Here is a 23,828-nt window from a genome sequence, read left to right as displayed (position 1 = left end):
TGTTATGACCTTTGCCTGCCTCAACTATCCTTCTGAACCTTGACCTTGTACCTCGTTATCTCTGATACTCCGTTGCTGAACCCAGCCTGTACCTTGACTCCGCCTCTGCCTCCTGATTTTGTACTCCGATATTTCTGATACCCCGTTGCCGAACCCTGCCTGTACTTTGACTCCGCCTCTGCCTCTCGATCTTGTACTTTATCTGTCTGTGTGTGTACGACCTGGCTTGTCCGACCTCGAGAACCGACCTCACCATTGGAGGAGGTTCCTCGTTCTGTTAGTAACCCTTCCGTCTGAGGGTGACTTTCAGAAGATACTTCCTGCTAGCAGTCTGACTCCTCCCGTCTTGGAGAGCTCAGGGTTGCGGAAGTAATCTGTACAGTACGTCTTACTGTACTGAGGCCTAGTCCTCTAAGTGTTACTGTTACACCTAAACACTACACTCTACTCCGGTGAACAGAGGTTAGCTAGTATATTGGATTATCGGTGATACTGCAGATCACATATAATCTAGTATACGTCTGTATTCCCCGTGACGCTGCAGGTCACCGGTAATCAAACCTCTCTGCGCCCACCGATCGTTACAGAACGCCAGACCCAAAAAATGCAAATGGACGCACATACTGACCGTCTGGGCGCACTTGCCACTTCGGTGGAAAACATCAACCAAGTGCTGGGTAGCCACAAGACTATGATTGATGTCCTGTCAGGCTCTGTGCAAACCCTCCAGACGTCAGATGATTCAGTGCGATCCTCTCCTAGTACTGACATACGTATGCCTGTACCTGAAAAATTTTCCGGCCACAAGTCTGACTTCCGGAATTTCAGGAGTAGAGTGCTATCATATTTTGAATTGAGACCCCGATCCTCGGGGACTGAGACCCAACGGGTCATTTTTATTAAAACGTTGCTGACTGGCGACTCCCAGTCCTGGGCATATAACCTACCCTCTACTGATATAGCTCTGACCTCAGTAGAAGAATTCTTTAAGGCCATGGCCGTAATTTACGACGACCCTGACCTTGCTGCGTCCTCTGAGCTGAAGCTCAAACTCCTGCGGCAAGGCAGAGGGTCGGTTGAGGATTATGCGGCAGAGTTCCGTAGGTGGTCAGTCACGGCTCGATTTGACAACTTTGCTTTAATGGATTACTTCTTGTCTGGGTTGTCGGAGGAGGTCTCCGACTTAATGTTAACAGTACCCGAGCCCAAGACAGTTGACGAGGCCATATCATCGGCCATCCGAGTGGATCGCAGGTTGCGCCATCAGAGGCAGGCTAGGGGCAGTCACCGTGTCAGGGTGACATCATATGTGGCACCGTCCGCTACACCCCTAGTAACACCTTCTCCGCCTGTCTCTCCCTCCCCAGCCTTGCCGCCGCCCGAACCAATGCAGATTGGTCGGTCGAGACTGACCCAGGTAGAGCGAAGGCGAAGAATGACAGAACAGCTGTGCCTGTACTGTGCAGCAGCAGGGCATAGGGTGCGAAACTGTTCTAACAGGTCGGGAAACGAGTTTGCCTAGGAATAGTGGGGGGTGACACCCTAGGCACACAAACTGCACCCCTTAAGGAAAAGAAGTTACTGCTCCCTTGTACGGTTACATGGGAGAATAAGTCTATGGCCACTGAGGCATTTATTGATTCGGGCTCAGCGGCCAATTTTATGAATTTTGAGTTTGCGCAGGAATTGGGTATCCCCCTTTCTCCTGTGAGACCCCCCATTCAGGTCACAGCAGTGGACGATTCCCCTCTGCAACGGAATCGTGCACTGTCTCAGACTCCGGAGGTGAAGGTCACCATAGGGGTACTTCATGGGGAACAATTATCGTTTTTTGTATTGCACATGTCAACCTCCACTATCATCTTAGGCATGCCCTGGTTGCAACTCCACTCACCTCAAATAGACTGGGCCACAGGGCAGTTAACCACTTGGTCACCTCGTTGTTTTCAGCAGTGTTTGGGGAAGTTGACCCTGGGGCAAACCAGAATTCAGGTGGAGGGGGTACCCGACCAATATTCCGAGTATTCCGATGTGTTCTGTCCCAAGGCAGCAGACAAGTTGCCCCCACATCGCCCTTTCGATTGTCCCATTGACCTCCGTTCAGGATGTGTACCTCCCCGGGGTCATTTGTACAACCTGTCGGGACCCGAAAAGGTAGCCATGCAGGATTATATACGTGAAAACTTGGCCAAAGGTTTCATTCGGCCGTCTCGGTCACCTGCTGGAGCTGGTTTCTTTTTTGTTAAAAAGAAAGACGGAGGCCTGCGACCCTGCATTGATTATCGCGGCCTTAACAAAATTACAGTCAAGAACCGCTATCCCCTGCCACTGATAGATGATTTGTTCACACAAATTACAGACGCTAAAATCTTCTCTAAACTAGATTTGCGGGGCGCGTATAACTTGATACGCATAAGAAAGGGCGATGAGTGGAAGACGGCCTTTAATACACCAGATGGGCATTACGAGTACCTGGTGATGCCCTTTGGGCTCTGTAATGCCCCGGCCGTCTTCCAGGAACTCATTAACGAGGTATTTAGAGAGGTGTTGGGGAAATTTGTTTTAGTCTATCTTGATGATATTCTTATCTTCTCCAACAACCTCTCTGAACATAGAGACCATGTGAGGTTTGTTTTGAATCTGTTAAGGCAGAACTCCTTATATGCAAAACTTGAAAAATGTATCTTTGAAGTAACGTCCGTCGCCTTCTTGGGGTATATAATTTCCACCACAGGCCTGTCAATGGATCCTGCCAAGGTTTCGGCTGTGCTGGAGTGGCCACAGCCGGTGGGGTTGAAATCTCTGCAGCGCTTTCTTGGCTTTGCCAATTACTATAGACGGTTTATAAAGGGGTACTCCACAGTCATTTCTCCCCTTACAAGTCTCACCAAGAAAGGGGCAGATACAACTCACTGGTCTCCTGAGGCTTTACATGCTTTTTCCACTCTGAAGGGCCTATTCTGTTCAGCACCCATCCTCAGACATGTGGATACGTCCTTCCCGTTCATTGTGGAGGTGGATGCTTCAGAGGTAGGAGTGGGGGCTGTGCTGTCTCAGCGATCAGGCTTGCAGGGTAGAATGCACCCTTGCGCTTATTTCTCTCGCAGGTTTTCCCCTGCAGAGAAGAATTATGATATTGGTAATAGGGAGCTCCTGGCCATCAAATTAGCTTTCGAGGAATGGCGACATTGGTTAGAAGGAGCTGAGCATACCATTACGGTTTACACCGATCATAAGAACTTAGAATACATCGAGGGGGCTAAGAGGTTGAGCCCTCGTCAGGCTCGATGGTCGCTATTTTTCTCCAGGTTCACCTTCATCATTACATATACCCCGGGGAGCAAGAATGTTAAGGCAGATGCCTTGTCCAGATGCTTTGAGGCAGAGACAGCACAGCCCTCCGTTCCTGAGACCATTATTCCTCAGAGATTGATACTGGCAGCCACTGGTACTTGGGAGGATTGGAGGGAGACGCTGAGTCCCTTTCAGCAGGACATCCCGGAAGGGAAGCCCGCAGGGGTTCTGTTCGTTCCTCTGCCGTTTCGCCTTCAGGTTCTGGAGATGTTCCACGCACATAAGAATGCAGGGCATCCGGGGGCATCCAGAACACAAGATTTAGTAGCCAGATGCGCCTGGTGGCCTTCTCTGGCGGCGGATTGCAAGGAATATGTGAAGGAGTGTGTGACGTGCCAAGAGTAAACCCTCCCGGCTGGCACCTGTCGGTACCTTGCAGTCATTGCCCACCCCGACTGAACCGTGGACCCACCTGTCCATGGATTTTGTAGGCGAACTTCCCAGGTCTGAGGGAATGGCGGTCATTTGGGTCGTGGTCGACCGGTTTAGCAAAATGGCACATTTTGTACCTTTGAAAGGACTCCCCTCCGCTCAAGAACTGGCCGAGTTGTTCATTACGCATGTTTTTCGTTTGCACGGTATTCCCGAAAACATAGTTTCAGACAGGGGAGTTCAATTCGTCTCACGTTTTTGGAAAGCTTTTTGCCAGCTCATGGACATAAAACTGTCTTTCTCGTCTGGATATCACCCTCAGACCAACGGCCAGACTGAGAGAATAAATCAATCGTTAGAGCAGTTCTTAAGGTGTTATGTAGCTGAAGCACAGGACGATTGGGTCAGATTTCTGCCGTTTGCAGAATTTGCCCAAAATAATTTAAAAAACTCGTCCTCCGGTTTTTCGCCTTTTCAAGTAGTGACGGGAAGATAACCCAAATTTTCCCCATTGCCTATAGCCTCCACTCCGTTTCCAGCCCTGGAGGTCTGGCAAAGGTCATTCAAGGACCTGTGGGGGACAGTAAGAAATAACCTGGAGAAGGCCTTCTTGAGTCAGAAGGGTCAAGCCGACAAGAGACGGTCGGTGGAGTGGAGATTCCAACCAGGAGACCCGGTTTGGGTATCCACACGTCACTTGGCCCTAAAACAACCTTCTAATAAGCTTGGTCCCAGGTTTGTGGGTCCATTTCCGATAACCAAAAAGATCAACAATGTTACTTATACTGTCGAACTTCCCACTAGCATGCGGGGGGTAAGGTCTTTTCATGTTTCCCTTCTTAAGCCAGCGGTCCAGGTGGGTCCCACTCCTCCCCCTCCTGTGTTGGTGGATGCCCAACCTGAATACGAGGTGGAAAAGATAATTGATTCACGTACTGTACAGAATTCGGTGCAATATCTCGTACATTGGAAGGGGTACGGCATTGAGGAGAGGCAATGGGTGCCTGGGAACCGCATGCATGCGGACGAGTTGGTGAGAGAGTTTCATGCGGCACATCCAGGGAAACCTGGAAGGAGCTGTCCGGAGTCCACTCCTCGGGGGGGGGGTACTGTGAGAAAGCGCGGAGGAGCCGCCGCCATGAGCCGGCGGCAGGCGGCTCCTTCCGCACTCAGCCTTGTCTCGCACGGAGAGGCAGCCGCCTCCTCGCATCATGAGGCGGCTGCCTCCGTGCATGAGGCCGCAGAACGCGGCGAAACCGCCGCGTTGGGTGCGGCGAGTAGCCCGCAGGTCCCCGCTGCGGAGTCACCGCTGAGCGGGGCTGCGCTGGCTGGGACTCGTAGTCCCTCTAGTTTTAGAGTGACGCGCGCGCGCGCACTCAGGCAGGGGATATATGGCAGCAAGGAAGGGGTCAGCTGACCAGGCTGGTCAGCTGATCCTGGCTCCACACCTCATTGGTCCAGCACTTGGGGAGGTGCTGGAGAGAGGATATGTATATATACTGCTGGCTGTTCATTTGTTCCTTGTCTGGCGGTGCGTTCACATACGTGGGAGCACCCAGATCCGTTAGTCAGATCCGTTAGTGTGCCGGGACCAGCTGGAGCTGTAATCCTACACTAAGCTAGATTTGTTGATAGCTTAAAGTACTAGTTTGATTGTGATTATTTGTTATGACCTTTGCCTGCCTCAACTATCCTTCTGAACCTTGACCTTGTACCTCGTTATCTCTGATACTCCGTTGCTGAACCCAGCCTGTACCTTGACTCCGCCTCTGCCTCCTGATTTTGTACTCCGATATTTCTGATACCCCGTTGCCGAACCCTGCCTGTACTTTGACTCCGCCTCTGCCTCTCGATCTTGTACTTTATCTGTCTGTGTGTGTACGACCTGGCTTGTCCGACCTCGAGAACCGACCTCACCATTGGAGGAGGTTCCTCGTTCTGTTAGTAACCCTTCCGTCTGAGGGTGACTTTCAGAAGATACTTCCTGCTAGCAGTCTGACTCCTCCCATCTTGGAGAGCTCAGGGTTGCGGAAGTAATCTGTACAGTACGTCTTACTGTACTGAGGCCTAGTCCTCTAAGTGTTACTGTTACACCTAAACACTACACTCTACTCCGGTGAACAGAGGTTAGCTAGTATATTGGATTATCGGTGATACTGCAGATCACATATAATCTAGTATACGTCTGTATTCCCCGTGACGCTGCAGGTCACCGGTAATCAGACCTCTCTGCGCCCACCGATCGTTACATATATATAGTGTGGCTGAGCGAGCGGTGTACTACTGTTCCCAGCAGCGACACACAATGACTGGGGGGGACCCTGGCTAGCGTGGCTGGAGAGCGAACTACCCTGCCTGCCTACCCAAAGCTAAACCCACAGACAAATGGCGGAGATATGACGTGGTTCGGTATTTATTTACCCGAACCACGTGACCGTTCGGCCAATCAGAGCGCGTTCGGGCCCGAACCACGTGACCCGTTCGGCCAATCACAGCGCTAGCTGAACGTTCGGGGAACGTTCGGCCATGCGCTCTTAGTTCGGCCATGTGGCCGAACGGTTTGGCCGAGCACCGTCGGGTGTTCGGCCGAACTCGAACATCACCCGAACAGGGTGATGTTCTGCAGAACCCGAACAGTGGCGAACACTGTTCGCCCAACACTAGTTTTGATGCGGTGCAAGCAATGCATCTCACCGCAGAAATCAGACTTTATATGACCCTGTGCCATGGTGGGTAGACAGGGTCATATGCATAGCACTGCCTTTGGCTAGTGATGTACACCGTGTTGGGCAGGAAGTATGTCACTGGGATTCCCATCATTCCCCACATGCGCACTGCACTACGCTCCCGTCATGCACACTGTCTGCGTTGCCCATTGACTTGCATTACTGCATAATCCATACGGTAGGCACAGATCATGCGGTAACGTGCTGCAGCCTTTGCCTTGGCATAGCGGCGATTGGGATACTTCCGATGCACCGCATCATGTCACATAAAGTGTGCAAGTCTCCATAGACTTGCATGGCCCTTGCATTGGAGAAGCGTTGGGGCAGAGTAACGCGGTGCAACACAATGTGCAGGTGTGCAAGGGGAATGAAAAAATATATATATCAAAGAATAGTAATTATTGATGAGGTGGACAATGTCTGCTAAGTGGCTTTGCAGCGAGGAGTATAAACTGTTCACTAGCTGAAGAGCACCCTCTTCCTTGTGCTGCTGTATTTTCTGAGCTGGATACCTGTGTCATGTGACTGGCTCTTTTAAAGAGATTCTGTAACACAATTGTAACAAGAAAGCCTTATTTCTTCTATCATAAATGTTCCCACACCTGTTCTAATGTGGTCTGGCTTGCTGCAGCCTTTTCTAGTTACACTGTCTCTGTAATAAATCGAATCTTCTTTCCTTTGTCAAGCCTTGTCGAGGCAGAGAGGAATGCACTGCTCTGCTGTGATAAGGAGAAGTTATACACTTCTCCTCCACACCCCCTCTGTGTGTGTGCTGTGTGTATGAGTCATACAAGGTCTCTGCTCACAGCCAGCGTCTGCAGGCTCAGAGCTGTGACCTTGTATACAGCTGTCAGTGCAGAAATATCCGTTCAGAGCTCAGACAAGCAGCTAAGGCAACACATGGGAGTAAAACTCCAGCAATCAAGTCACATTTCAGAGGAGCTTCTGCAAACAGGCACCTGCTCTGATCATATATTTCCTGTTTGGCGGCCATCTTCATTGTTTACAAAAACAATGAATAAAAAAGTGATTTCATCACCAAGAAAGCAGCGGGAATGGCAAAAATGTCACAGAGGGGGCTAGGAGAAGACAACAAACAGGCTAGTGCGTTTATGTAAGATTTTCACAGTACCGATTCTCTTTAAAGGGAATTTTTATTACAACAAATGTGGAAATTGTGTGAGCAATAGCATGGTCCTCTGTTGGCCTTTATTGGCAACAAAGCTCTGGGTGTGTGAACTAAGGCTTTAAGAATGCAGGTAAAGCTATACATCATAACTAGATTGTGAGCCCCTCTGAGGGACAGTTAGTGACAAGACAATGTGTACTATGTACAGCTCTGCGTAATATGTTGGCGCTATATAAATACTTAAATAAATAATAAATAACTGCCATTTACCTCTTTTATACCCTGGAACCATCTAACAGTAGGTGCTAAATTCTTTATTATTCCTTGATATGCAATCCATTTTCTTTGCTGTATATCCTTTACTTGTAACCTCTGATAGCAGAAGACATTTACCAATAAGATAATGGCAGTGGTCTTCAAAAATGCTGATTTTGCAGTTCCTGGAATGAGACCTTATATGTGGCTTAACATTTGGAATGGAATTTATGCTTTATTATGTGGATATATATTGCTTTTATAATTTGATCCCCCGTAACCATTGTGGACTAAGCCTCAGGCTACAAAATCCATACTTCCTACTGATTAATGGCGAAAGTAGATACAACGAATTGATGCAATCTTCTGAGCGTCAGAGATTTATTTGTTGCGTAAAAGGTTATGCAGCAAATACAACCCTATTTATTTATTTTTTATACTCCCGTGTGAAAGTGCAAGGCTAGAATCAAAAGAAACAGTAGGCAATAAATGGTTTTCCTAACTACCGTTTTATAACAGATTAGAGATGGCTGAAGAAGAAGCACAGTAGTACTGACAGCACAATAATACAAAGAGAAGTTGGTGAGTCATTTTATATATATTTTTAATGAAGCAGTTGCCCAATGCATTCTATCACAATCTTCGCTTTCTTTAATGCAATAAAATCAGATTGTTTTGGGTGACTATTCCACTTTTGCTCCAGTTTACTGTGCGCTGGTCTTGATAAATCTTCCCACACCATGGCAAACTCTGTATCTGCATTGAAAGAGGGTGTGTGTGCTTTCCTTGCATTGAATACCAAATTCCATTAGAAACAACAAGGAATACAAAATATTAGGCATATTTTCATGTGTCTACTAATCTGGTACATCTGATCATGTGTGCAAAATGCCCCAACAGTATTTATGTGGAAGAAATTGGAGAAACCGGACAAACTCTACGTAAACGTTTCAACATACATTATTAACAATAATAAAACTGATCTCCCAGTTCCTGCACTTTTCTGTTCACATAAGCAAATGTCAAATGACCTTCTGGTTACAGTGCTAAATGGTCGCTTTAAGTTACAGAAAGAATGCCTAATAGAGAAAAAAGTGTTTGAACAAGGTTGCCAATTTTGATGCTGGCATGAGGTTAATGGCATTATTTATTTTCAGCCTAAACAAATAGTGTATAGTGTATACATTCTGCTTGTAAGTCAACTTTTGAACTCTGAATTTGCAATCCCCCATGCCTGTCTGAGTCTCAGTTATGTGAGGATTCAGTAAACAAAGGGTCTTTATCATAAATTAGCAAACATCCTTTCAAGACCCCCTTTGGATGTTCTGTTGTACTTATGGCATCTGAATGACATGTATGTATAATTGCAAAACAATCTATGTACCTCTTTCTGATGTTTAATTTATATAAGCTGTGTGTTCTAACTTCTTTTCAGTATTTAAATTTTGAGTCTGAAGAAGACACATTAGCCAGAAGCTTACTCTTTTTCTTTTAAGTTAGCCAATAAATGGTATCATCCCGATTCCAAACGTCTTGCTTTTACTGATGGCTAACACAGTACAATACTCTGCTACAATAAAAAAATAGTCACAGTACAGTCCTTGACGCCTTTAGGCCCTTTACACACCAGCAGACTGCATCACACTGCAAACTCCATGTGTAAAACTGGCCTAAAGCTCCTAAAACTAACCTTTTCAGGTATAGAAAATGTAATCTAGGACATGCCCCTTTATTACAACTGTATTGAGAAGAATGTGGAGGCTCCCATATTTATTTCCTCTTAAACAATACCAGTTGCCTGGTAGTCCTGCTAATCTATTTGGCTGCAGTATTCTCTGAACAAAACCAGAAATAAGCTTGCTGCTAATCTAGTCAGCTCTGACAAGAATGTCAAAAACACATGTTCTGCTGCATGCTTGTTTAGGGTCTATGGCTAAAAGTATCAGAGGCAGAGGATCAACAGGATAGCCAGGCAACTGGTATTGCTTGAAAGTAAATAAATATGGCAGCCTCCATATTCCTTTCAATTCAGTTATCCTTTACGCCTCTGAGTGTCTGATTTCGATTGTCACAATTACTTTGTCTAACAGCTCTGTGTTATGCACCAATGTCTGTATTTGTATATACTCAGGTTTGCTTGATAATCTGTACAACATAAAAGAAGATAGTGGTGCTATATATTGGGGAATTATTATTAATAATAATAATATTAATAATAATAATGTTTTGTGACTTTGTGCGGATTTCAGATTCTTTTACTTACACCAGAGTAGAAAGGTTCACCAGATACACAGATAACATCCTGTTCCTGAATCATCAATATGTCTTTGGCTAAGTGGAGTCGAACTTTGAAAGGTTCTTGATTACCATCTTGCAGCAAACAAATTCCAGTCTTTGCCTTACAAAAAAACAAAAACAGACAAAAGTATTGAAAACAAACACATTTCCTTATTTTTATTTTTACACTTTAGAGATGCTACTTTTCTGCAGGGGTTCAGTTTGAGTATGAAAGTGTAATCAAAGGAAAGTGCTACATGACATGTGCTGTGCCACCAATCCGGTTCATTGTCACTCCAGCTCCTGAAGAAGTAGGTATCCAATCCTGATAGTGACATATCTAGAGGGGTGCAGGCATGACTCTTGCGATGGGCATCACAGCTCCATGGGTGCTATGCCTGCCTCTGTGCCTCTCTATCACTCAGACCTCTCATCAGATTAATTCTGTTATCTGAGGAACGTGGCTACTTCGTTTGTTTATGTATATTGAGCACACTTGACTTTAAATATTTTATCTTGATGCACCTGCCTATTTAATTTGTTGATCAGTGTTTGCCATCAACGCTATATAACCCAGATATGCCCCTGAATCCAGCAATACATGTGTGGCATTTTTAAGGGTTTCTCCTGATACCCTTCCATCCGACGGAGGACCTAGGAAGTTATTGGACTTTATGTCAGACCCAGTGTAGTATGCACTTCTTGGTTATTGTTGTTCATTGCACTCATCCAGTATAAGATGCCTAAAAAGGGCATCAGTCTTTATCATAAATGTAGGCGGCACCATAGACTGCAATTGATAACTGTGTTCAAGTGTGTAATTTGGGTGCCGGAGGAACCAAAATTCAGCTATCACAATGCCAAACTCGAGGCTTGTGGTTGTAACAAGTAAACAGTCTGTCTAGAGGACAGCAACCCCATAGCTGAACTCATGGCTATCAAGAAACGGGGGGTTAAAACAGATGCCATAGGTCAGCTACTCAATATCCAAAGTCCAGATCATAGTTGCCCTATATAGCCAAATAACAGTATCTGCTATATTAGCTGCGATAGAGAAATATAGGCACAGCACTCAGGCATAGTTTTAAGAGTAGGTGGGGAGTGGTTAGTGTTAGTCAAGGATAGTGTGAAGGTTAGTGTTAGATGTAGGTAAGGAGTTGGTTAGTGTTAGATGTAGGTAGAGAGGGTAAGTGTAAGGGGATAGGGTAGAGGGAAAGGTTAACATTAGAATGCAAAAGCAATAGCATGATGCAAATGCTTTATGTTAAGCCCTCACTTGCAAATCCTTTGCGTTATTCAAATAACAGCAACACCTGCCCCCCCAAGCACTGATCATTATTTTTACATGGATACCTGTGTGTTGTTTCATAATGCACATGTTCTTTGGATTTATATTGGGTACCGATTTACATAACATATTTTGTACTTTATTTATAATCATTTTATGGTGAAGTCTGAAGCATTACACTGTAATGTGTGTGTATCTCAAATGCATACATATGGAAGGGGTCTTATACAAGTCTTTAAATGTTTTTTTTGTTTTTTTGCAGATATCGTGGTTTGTAAAATAAAGGTGATTTATAACTGGAGGTACTGTTTATCCACCACCCTTTTCTTCTCGAGTAGCTAAGGTTTTAATGGGGCTAGTTTGGATGGAAGCCTATAATACTATATACTGGTATTTGTAATTGCACTGTACACTGTTATGATCACATAGAAAAAACATTACGGTAAATCTTTTCACAGTTGCAACTTTAGCTAAGCTCTAATAGCATTCGCAAAGGTTTTCTTCTGCCAAAAGGCTTTACACAGTGGTCTACTGAAAATCTCTAAATTGGGCAACTGTCCTTTCATATCTATAAGCAGCTCTCATTTGATCTTTCAACATGCAATATCTCTTAGGGCAGGTAATAAAGCATAAAAAGAGAATTGAATGAGATCTTTCAGCGTATTGCAATTGTGGTGTTGAAAAAACAGCCCACTGAATTCTTAATTACATTTATTTTTCCTATGACAAGTCTAACGAATCAAGGATAGTGTTTTCACGTGCCTACCTAAAATCCCAGGATTAACCAAAGACATGAGAATGAAGGAATAAGCTTTGCAAGCCTTATCAATTGCCAATTAAAACTACTAATTTTCTGAGGGATGCACACCAGTGTTATAACAGTGATCTGTAATAAGCTTATATCGGAAGGTGGAACTTTTCTGATCAACAGGGGTGAACTCAGTAGGTACCTTGCAATGTTATGAAGTCTTGCCCAAGGACTCCTTACTGGCTTACTGAATAAGAAGAGCTGAGATTTGAACCCCAAGCTAGCTCAAATTATTTATAATTGCAAAATCATACTGGGATTTTCAAGACAACCAGAATCCTGAAACCGTTAAGCATAATGTTTAGCATATAAGACTGGTCTGTACATGGGGAATTTATCAGCCTGCTCTGATTTACAATTATGATTCAGCCCAGAGCTCACAGTCGTATCTATTCAACCAATAGATTTTATTTTTGTTTACACATGTAACCTATTTTGAAGATCGGTGTCTCTGGGATCCCTACACATTCAAAATTAATATGTGTTATACATATATATCTATACACTGTATACATAGCAACTGATCTCAACACTGCTAGAGACATTTCAAACACACAGACTTGTCATACTACCGGAATCTGGGAACCGAAATTCAACACATCTTTAACCTAAGATGAGCGGTCTCAGATGTGAACTAATGAATGTATAACTTCCACTTCTGCCAAACAATAGAGAATAGATGATTATGGTGCTGCACCGCTGTGAATCTGGGTCAGTTATTTTTGCTTTTACAACACCGGTATGATTGTGTATGTGTGGAAATACAGAAGACGTCACTTAAAGCATATTTTTAACTTGTCCTAAAAATTGTTGACAAATAGTTGTCATGAATACAGTACACACTAAATGATCCATATATACTTTTTTTAACACTACTGTTTTTTAACCTTTAGAAAACCGGTACACAAGCTTGTAAATAACGATTTTAAGTGAGAAGTTAATTCTAAACTGCATGCAGGTTTATTGTAAACTCACATCTTGCTGATTCTTATTGGCCCAGTTCCAAGCTGCACAATTTGCATTACACTTCCATACAGGAATTTATAGGAATAGGAATTTATAGCATCTCATTGACCAGATTTACAGGAAAATCATGTTAAAAAGAAACCAAGAATTGAATTTCATCCCAATCAGTAGCTGATGCCCCCTTTCTCATGAGAAATCTATTCCTTTTCTCAAACGGGTCATCAGGTATGGTTGATTTTGTGGTGAAATCCTCCCACAGTGTGATGCCAGCGCCTCACAGCACTGAGGTCCTGACATCACACTGTGGGAGCCTTGTTGCATTGTGGGAAATAACAGCTGTTTCCAACTGCCAAAAAAAGCAAACATCTCCTCCTTCCAGTGACATCACCTGCCAGCAGTAAAAATGTCATCATGTGATAAATGTCAGAATGTAAATCAGGGAGAGGAAAAATGTTATAATATGCAAACAATGACTAAATCATGTATACATAATTATTGTAGTGAAGGGTAGTGGGGCACCGCTCGGTATTGGCTTCAGATGTGCCTTTGGTCTGATCTGACAGCACTCCAGATCCATAGCAGTAAATAAGAAGAATGACTGGCACCATCCAATTTGTAGTTATGCTCTTTTATTCATAGGATAACATGGCAGCCAGTAATTGCAACGTTTTGAAGCAGTATTGCCTCTTTCTCAACTTCGCTTAACTGCATGGTAATACAAAGCAATACATGTGAACACTCTTTGTATAGCAAACATGATTAGCAGACAGCCAATCATACGCACAGCGTTATCTAACCAATCACAGGTGTCCGTGCCTCGCTGGACCTGATGGGGAACCTGATGGCTGAAATGCTTATAGATGCAAAGTTAGGATCGCCTCCTACCTGTATTTTTAAATCCGTTGGTCGCAGCCTGTAACGACCAACAGATTTAAAAATAAAGGTAGGAGGCGATCCTAACTTTTAAAAGGTGTATGCGCTCAATACGGCTCTCTCAAGAATATTCCAATGTAACAGTTCCCAGTCCAGTATATAATCCCAAACTCCACGGTAGCTTTAATGCACCTCAGAGAAACATGAAAAGAAAAAAAATTGCCATAATAGTGCAGTATGCCTTAATCAGTATGCACCTCCACCTCCATATCAGAGGGATTTACATGTAACACCCGATAGTAATGCCAAGCACTCACCAGATTGATATGCTGCTCGATTACAAACAGCCTTAAAGCATATGTAATAATCCATGATCAGTCCTCATGGTCATCTGTTCATCCTCACTGACAGCTGATAGGCAGTTTTCCAGATCCTGTGGCTGCTCAGTGATAAACAGCAAACTCGCATATGATCATATAGGGAAAAAGCCACTTCCTTGCTCCACTCCACAGCAATAGATGTATCCCCCGTAAAAACTAAACATACGCCTCCACAGTGCAATAAATTACTTTAATAGGGTTTAAAAATTTGATCACACTAAATTTCCATGAATAAAAACAGCTTATCAAATCATTCCAGCATCCTAGAAGTAGACATCATACACCTCTGTGTGCCGTCCCAAGCTCCGCGGAGCCCCGGATGGCACACAGAGGTGTATGATGTCTACTTCCAGGACGCTGGAATGATTTGATAAGCTGTTTTCGTTCATGGAAACGTGAGCGTTATATCACATTTTTTAAGCCCTATCGGGTGTTACATGTAAATGCCTCTGATATGAAGGTGGAGATGCATACTGCTTAAGGCATACTACACTATTATGGCAATTTTTTTCTTTTCAGGGTTCTCTGAGGTGCATTAAAGCTACAGTGGAGTTTGGGATTATATACGGGACTGGAACTGTTATATTGGAATATTTCTGAGTAGATATGGCCCGAACGGTTCGACCGCGAACTTATTCGCGTGAACTTCGGTGGTTTGTGTTCGCGGTGAACCGCAAACTATATGCGAGTTCAACCCACCCCCTATACTACATCATTAGTGTCAACTTTGACCCTATACATCACAGTCAGCAGTAGACAATCAGGCTTCACTCCCTTCTGGAGCCCCCTCCCCCCAACCTTATAAAACGCAGGCAGCATCAGCCTTTTCACTCACTCGTGTGGCTGCAGTAAATAGAGAAGGGTGAAAACCTGCTGACATAGGGAAAGCTTAGTTAGGCTCTTGTGTTAGGCTTGTTAGGTTGCTCCTTCTTGCTGACACTTATTGCTAAAAAGCACTCCTCTTTTGAGAGCTAATGTTGTTCTTGTGATCTTTTTTTGTGTGTGTCCCACAGACACTTGTGTTGCATATACAGCCCTGTCAGTCAGTTGCAGCTGCTGGACCTTGGCCCCTTGGTAATTCCTACTGTGCCACTGCAAGCCCAGCACATTCAGTGACTACCTGTGCGTGTGACAGCTGCACATTTGTAATACCAATCACTGCATATCCACCTGTTCAGTGCACCTACCTACGTGAGCGCACGCAGTTTTATATACTACCAGTCGCTGCACCTGTTCACGGTACCTGTGTGTGTGTGACAGCTGCACATTTGTAATACCAATCACTGCATACCCACCTGTTCAGTGCACCTACCTACCTACGTGAGCGCACACAGTTTTATATACCACCAGTCGCTGCATCTGTTCATGGTACCTGTGTGTGTGTGACAGCTGCACATTTGTAATACCAATCACTGCATACCCACCTGTTCAGTGCACCTACCTACCTACGTGAGCGCACGCAGTTTTATATACCACCAGTCGCTGCATCTGTTCATGGTACCTGTGGGTGTGACAGCTGCACATTGTATTGATACCAGTCACTGCACCTGTGTGACTGCACATTGTATTAGTAGGCAGTGCATACCTTTCACTTCATCCCCCCCAATATGGGCAAAACAGGCAGAAGCAGGCCACCCGGCAGGTCTGTTCGAGGTCGTGCTGTTGTGATTTTGTGCGGCCCTGGACCAAAGTACAGTGTTCAGAAGGCGTGTGCTGTCAACCCCCAAGATTGTTAGGACAAAGTTGACTATTTAACACAGAACACCTCATCTTCCTCATGGAATCGTGACATATCTTCCTCCTCATGCTCTGATTCTGGCACCCACGTAACACACTCAGTCGGCCGCCACCAAAGTGCCATCACCCCAGGACTCAGCGGTGTGTAAATTTCTTTGTGTGTCTGCCTCAGATGAGAGCAATGCCATCTGTACTCTCTGCCACCAAAAATTGAGCAGTGGAAAGACCAAGAACCGTGTAGGGACAACTACCATACGAAGGCAAATGACAAAGCACAAACTGCAATGGGATGACCACCTGAGGAAAAGCAGCACACAAAAGCAAAACCACACACCGCAGTGAAAGATACCAGGCCGCAATTACTTCTAAAAAAAGGTGATACCCAAACTGTACTGTGATGTTGAAAGGCAAGTGGTGTCATCTCTGGCACACAGCATTGAGTCAAGGGTCCATCTGACCACGTGGTCTGCAAAGCACGGTCAGGGCTGTCTGATTGCCGTGTGACTGCCTGCCCTAACACTAAGTCGCTCTCCACACAGCATCTCTGCCTGCAGGCCGCTTGATGGCCTTCTCCGCCACCACCAACAGGGTCCAGGACTCCAGGCGGATTCCTGAATTTTTAAGGCCGCTGCTAGCAGCGGCCACTATATTAATTTTTCTGGTGCGTGTACATGCCTGCCTAATTTTTCTGGCTGCACTGCAGCTGCAACAACAAAACAAAAGGCATGCACATGTCAATGAAACAATGACTGACGGCTATATGAGTGTCTCGGGGAGGGGGGGGGATGCACACCCAAGATAATAAGGTTGTTGCTTCATTGTGGACAGACCAAATTAAATCAGCTGGACAGTCACTGTTTTGTCATTCAGCTACCTCCATATGGGCTGGAAAGACGCCATCACCTGCACTCTCATCATGGTGCGCACCAGTCCAGCACAGCCATCACTACACAAACAGCTGTTTGCGGTGCGTTACACCGCGAGTTTGGTCTGTCAGTGTGAACCAGTACACTAAGTACACTGATTGATGTATACACATGCAAGATGTTTTAAAGCACTGTAGGGCTCCAATTTAGCATGCAATGTGATCTCTGCCCTTAAAACCATGCTGTGCATCAAATCCAGATTTTTCACTGGGACTTTTGGCATGTATCCCATTCATCCATGCAAAAACTCAGATGTTAAACCCCTTGAAACATCTTTTCCATCACTTTTGCGGGCAGCATAAAGGTTTCTAGTTTTCGAAGTTTGCGGTTCAAAAAGCTTGCATGAAACAAACTTTTTTTGTGGAGATTCGCGTTCGAGGTTCACGAACCGAAAATCGGAGGTTCAAACCATCGCTATTCGTGAGCCGTATTGAGCGCATACACCTTTTAAGAGAGTATCAGGTGGCGGCAAATACATTTCTGGCAACTAGCAGGAGAAAGGCAGTCATTAAATAGTCAATGCAATCAGTAACAGGATGCAGCTGGTGGTGTAATCCTGCAGAAGATGCTCCTGAACCACCTGCAGGCTAGACAAGGAACTGCAGGTCTCTTAAAGAGAACCCGAGGTGTGTTAGAAGAATATTATCTGCATACAGAGGCTGGATCTGCCTATACAGCCCAGCCTCTGTTGCTATCCCAAACCCCCTTAAGATCCCCCTGCACTCTGCAATCCCTCATAAATCACAGCCACGTTGCTGACAAACAGCTTGTCAGAGCTGGCTGTGTTTATCTCTATAGTGTCAGTCTGCTGCTCTCCCCGCCTCCTGCAGAACTCCAGTCCCCGCCTGCATCCCTTCCCTCCCTGCTGATTGGAGGGAAGGGACGGGGGCAGGGACCGGAGCTATGCAGGAGGCGGGGGAGCAGCTGAGACTGACACTACAGATGTAAACACAGCCTTACAGCATGGCTGTGATTTATGAGGGATTGCAGAGTGCAGGGGGACCTTAGTGGGGTTTGGGATAGCAACAGAGGCTGGGCTGTATAGGCAGATCCAGCCTCTGTATGCAGATAACATTCTTTAAACACACCTCGGGTTCTCTTTAAAGGCCACCTGCTGGTGAAACACAAAAGTCCAGGGAACCAAATTACAGATAGTGCCACATGCAGGTGGACAGTGGAAGTCTAAAGCAGCCAGAGTCTCTACTGCCGCCAGCAGGCAGAAGGTGGTATAACATGATCCCTAACAGTTACGAAACTGCAGGGGTGATGCAAGGACTGGAGCTGGAGAATGGAGTGGTAGTTATAATTACTGGCACACTTACAATACATACTCTGTAGCAGGAACACACTCAGGTCAGACATCGGGTGAGCTGGCAGGTTACTGCATTTGGTCTAAAGCCAAAAGTATGAGGTGGGGTTGGCTTATCCACATATGGGCCTACCTGCAGTGATATATGATATGCTATAATGTACACTTGAAATAAATAGCTGATCCTCTGGTCAGAGGTACATTGATAGTGAGCAACAGAACCAGATTAGAAAGTGCATTTTAAAACCTCAAGTGCACCTATACCCCCTCTCATAAACCGGTTTCAGACCACAACAAAACTCTAAGAGCTAATGTTAACAATGTAAAAGCTATACCCATAATGTTATCATTACATCCAGGGTTTCTGGCTGATTACAGGTTTTGAATTTTCTGAATTTTTCTTTGTTTTCTTGTCTCCTCCTTGCTGTCGCCTTTGGTATTCCTCTGCCTGTTGGTTGGTAGTACCCCTTCTTCTAGTGTCTCAGTCCTGTCTGCCCTGTTTTTCTGGGATACATCTTCTGTAGCTGAGGGCTTGAAACTGGGGAATTACCTGCTTAAAGATCCATTGACCTGTGAGGGGCGATCTGATGAAGGACAGTCCTCCAGATCTGGGTTTTAGCTTTCATAGGTATACTAGCTTAAGGTTGCCTTTCCACATCCACCAAACCTTTATCTCCACGGGACATCACACCCTATTTCTGTATCCAGGTATTCACTGGAGTCATCAGCTGGTTATTAGCTCTATACATCAACTAGTAAAACATAATATGTGCCCTTAAAGCGGAATATAACCCTGCATTTCAACTTTGCTCTAAAACATTATTTACAGCATATTATATGCAAAAAGCATTTTTTTTTTTACTAGACCAGCATTGGAAGGGTTAAACACAGAGGTTTTAAGTTCCGTGCAGACGTTCAGATAGTTACATTCTATTTAGTTAGATGTACCTATTGATAAACAGTTACACACTCTTTGGCTGTCCTCCAAGCTCCTTCTCAGTGAGAGAGGTGAGTCACAATAAACACTTAAAAGATACATATTTGTAAACAAAAAGTATCTAACTGAAGTTCGGATGCGTCTGCAGAAATCTCTAGGGACTTTAAAGCCCTGTGTAACCCTTCCAATGATGGTCTAGTAAAACAAAAAATGCTGGTTGCATATAATATACTGTAAAAAATGTTTTAGAGCAAAGTTGAAATGCAGGGTTATATTCCGCTTTAAGTAGGTTCTAATAGTGAAAATTGCCTATTCCAAAGTAACTCCTTTCTAGTACTGTGTTATGGGGTAAGCATTCATAGATAAACAAAGTCTCTAATTGGCAGTCATTTCCAGCAAGGCCTCCAGCTGGAAAGTCTTCAGAGGTTTCAGTAAAGTGGCGTTAACCAGTTTCCACCATTCCTAGTTAGAAGGCTACGTGGGTGCATAGTTTCACCAATATTGTGCCTCCTGCCCACTCACATGACAATAAGTCAGTCTGTCACTAATGAATTATCTGGCTTATAGTCAAGTGGGATGGGGGGGCTGTGTCTCACGTTATATAGCAATGAAGAGGCATCTGACACACAACTCTGAACCCCCATTTTTCCAAATGTTGCAGGGAGGGTGGAATGGCTTCATAGAAAACACTCTAAATGTAGATTGTATAACCTTATCAGGTCTATGTTGTATGAAAGCTTACCTAAACATATTCTTTACCTGTATGGTCCTAACCACAAAGATGTAGCAACATTGTACAATGAGGAGGGATGGGGCTAAGTCACAGGATTAAATATCTGTTCTGGGTGCCAAGGCTCTGGCCATGCCCACCTGCGTAGTTGCAGCCTGCCCCCCCTCCCCCCAGCTCTGCATATAATAATAATAATAATAATTCCTTTTTTTGTATAGCGCCTTTCTCCTGTCGGACTCAAAGCGCTTGCGAGGCAGCCACTAGAGCGCACTCAGTAGGCAGTAGCAGTGTTAGGGAGACTTGCCCAATGAACTCCTTACTGAATAGGTGCTGGCTTACCGAGTCGGAAGAGCCAGGATTTGAACCCAGGACTCCTACATCAGAGGCAGAGCCCTTAACCATTACACTATCCAGCCTGATTGTTGGCTGCCAAGCTGGGTGAAGGCCCCATCCACAAAGGTGGAGGTTTCTGAAGAGCTTTGACAGTCTTCGGAAACATGGCCACCAATGCACGAGTGAGGAGGGGCTGGAGTGTCACCTCTGCCCTGAAGACGTCAGGACAGGTATGTATTTAACCCCGTGACCCCCCCCCCCACCCCCATCAGTCCTCATTAAGTACTGTTTAGGAGTTTACCAAACATGGCTACCTACTTGCCTTGGATGCAAGTCTTTGGAAATGTATTGGCACTAAAAGATGCAAATATACACAATGCACCATATTTTAACTTGGAAAGTATTCAATACCTAGTATTCACTGAATAGGGCTATATACACATCATTAAAAAGTTTGCAAAACTTGGTGAAAAATGTTCCTTGGATTTTTTTTCCCACCCTCGTGAACATGCATTGAAGTCAACTGGGAAAGGAAAAATGTATTTTCATGTTCCCAATAATCCAATATATTTTTTACAAACATTCATATTTTGTTTTAAAACGTATAAATTTAATGAGTTTTTTGAAAATAGGATTTCGGCTTTTTTTTTTTTAACCTTACCTCTAACCCAACTACTGGCTCTCAATGGCTACGACTACAAACTGGAAGCTAACATGGATCAACAGGGATATGTGAGGGAGCAGGCTGGTGTTGTACTTTGTTCTCTGGTTGAACTCGATGGACGTATGTCTTTTTTCAACCCAAATAACTATGTAACTATGATTTCATTACCGTACTCATACTATATAGCTCTAAGACAAAGATATGCTGCATACAATAAAGGATATGATATGTAATAATTATAGTTATCTTTGCAGGCTGTGCTTTAAATCCTCCTACGTTTGCTGCTGTAGAATAATATGAGAGTTTGTGCCCCAGGCAATTGGAAATAAAGTAACTTGTCTTCGGCCACAAGAAACTGACATGGACATTTAACCAAAGTTTGCAGCTTCACATTGTCACAGCTGGCAGCTTGTGACCTGCAGCGATGTGATTCCATACTATTTTAACAGAAAATGCTCAAGGACTGTAGTGTGGAGGAAACGGCTCCATTAAAGGGGCAATTATACTTCTTTTAGGAAAGACACATTGTCACCCTCCATTAATAAAGTCCTACATTAGATACGGCAATTTCATTAAATGTAGTTTATGTCTATTGCTTACAGTTAACAGTGTATTTACAGTATATGGCCTATTACTAAAAGACACCCGACAGGGCCAAAATTGAAAACTAGTAACATTGCCATTAGCCACAGCAGCTAGCAAAATACTGTATTTGTGAACTGGTCTAAGCGTGTCTAGGCATAAGGTCTAAGTGGTCTAAATGTACCTAGGTAAGGTTTTCTCCTATGCTCTCTTAAATATGCATAAAAAAATAAGGCATATTTGAAAAATACAATATAAACACTTTTTTTGGAACCCCAAATCCCTGCCATGTAATCTCATTAGAGCTCTGCAAAGTCCTTGGACTTGTCCAAGACTCCAGCTTCCCTTCCTGTACTGTTACCTGAAGAAGAATTAATACTGAGGCTGCCATCTTCATACTCTAATAAAACAATGCCATGCTCATTCAGATTCAGTGGAATAAAACTGCCGCATTTCCAATCAGATTCGGAAATCGGAAAAAAAAAATTGGAATTCTGCAGAAATACGATTTACCACAACTAGGTGATTTTAGCCCAATCACAAAACTCAGAAGCATTGGACTAATCAGAGAATGCAGAATTTTTCAGCAAAAAACAGATTTCCATAGTAATTTTAGACCAATCACAAGATTCAGATTTTCCAATTTCCGATTTCTGTTTTTTTTTTCCATTATTTGCATTCTCTGATGCAAAAAAAAATAAACAATAAAATACTGTCAAGTCGCATCCCGGTACTGTGAACAGTAGACAGAGCTGTACGGCAGAGTAAGATGTGCGATCACCACTGGATGGAGGCGCGATGAGTAATCGTCACTTCCTGCACAGCACATACTGTATACTGGTGGTAACGATACCTGGCTTCCTATACCGCGGCACCTATAGCTGGCTACCTATACTGTGACACCCACACAATCTAAATAAGTTTAAAATCTAATGGCTCATTTCTAATGTGGGATAGGGCAAGCAATTTTAATGAGCATCAAAGCATCTCACTTTGGGGATTTGTCAAGCTTACTCATGCAGTTTACTTCTCCAGAAACAAGCTCTAATTTGCAGAGGCACTTGTTACTGAGTAAGGACATTGCATTTCAACCCAAGAAAATATGACCTTTTAAACTTGCTCATCTTATATTACAATTGTGATTTAATCATATATAACCTTTCTTCCATTCGCTTGTACTCTTTAGTCTTATTTTTTGTTACCACGCCCACCACCTTTTATTTTAAGCTCACAGACAGGTCCAGTTCCTAAATCTTATACAATCCACAACCTTTTTTGCCACCCCTCATTGACTTCTATTCACTTTTCTTCCAGCTTCTGGTTTCCATTAATTTTTTTTCTCGTTCCTGAAGATCTTGACAAAAATGACCAATTTCTCATAGAACTACTCAGGAATAGAGTTGGGCCGAACCTCCGATTTTAGGTTCGCGAACCGGGTTCGCGAACTTTCGCGGAAGGTTCGGTTCGCGTTAAAGTTCGCGAACCGCAATAGACTTCAATGGGGATGCGAACTTTGAAAAAAAAAAAAAATTATGCTGGCCACAAAAGTGATGGAAAAGATGTTTCAAGGGGTCTAACACCTGGAGGGGGGCATGGCGGAGTGGGATACACGCCAAAAGTCACCGGGAAAAATCTGGATTTGACGCAAAGCAGCGTTTTAAGGGCAGAAATCACATTGAATGCTAAATGACAGGCCTAAAGTGCTTTAAAACATCTTGCATGTGTATACATCAATCAGGGAGTGTAATTAAGGTACTGCTTCACACTGACACACCAAACTCCACTGAACAGAACAGGTATGCAGTGGCGGGTTCACTGAACAGAACAGGTATGCAGTGGCGGGTCCACTGAACAGGTATACAGTGGCGGGTCCACTGAACAGAACAGGTATGCAGTGGCGGGTTCACTAAACAGGTATACAGTGGCGGGTCCACTGAACAGAACAGGTATGCAGTGGTGGGTTCACAGAACAGGTATGCAGTGGCAGGATCAATGAACAGGTATGCAGTGGCAGGATCACTGAACAGGTATGCAGTGGCAGGATCAATGAACAGGTATGCAGTGGCAGGATCAATGAACAGGTATGCAGTGGCAGGATCAATGAACAGGTATGCAGTGGCAGGATCAATGAACAGGTATGCAGTGGCAGGATCAATGAACAGGTATGCAGTGGCGGGTTCAC

The 23,828-nt window shown here is 44.3% G+C and overlaps 1 protein-coding gene across 9 annotated transcripts in view; it reads right to left on the bottom strand.

Moving 5' to 3' along the window:
* Nucleotides 1–23,828, bottom strand: part of SNTG1 (syntrophin gamma 1) — a 781,246-nt gene that overhangs the window by 227,499 nt on the left and 529,919 nt on the right. For all 9 annotated transcript variants that reach the window (XM_068237377.1, XM_068237369.1, XM_068237370.1 and 6 more), the window contains one exon: nt 10,100–10,234. In XM_068237377.1, the coding sequence (XP_068093478.1) occupies nt 10,100–10,234 (135 nt within the window). The remainder of the gene's footprint in view (nt 1–10,099; nt 10,235–23,828) is intronic.

Source organism: Hyperolius riggenbachi, chromosome 5 (assembly GCF_040937935.1).
Source record: "Hyperolius riggenbachi isolate aHypRig1 chromosome 5, aHypRig1.pri, whole genome shotgun sequence".
NCBI lineage: Eukaryota > Metazoa > Chordata > Amphibia > Anura > Hyperoliidae > Hyperolius > Hyperolius riggenbachi.
This window is presented reverse-complemented; position numbering and strand designations above follow the sequence as displayed.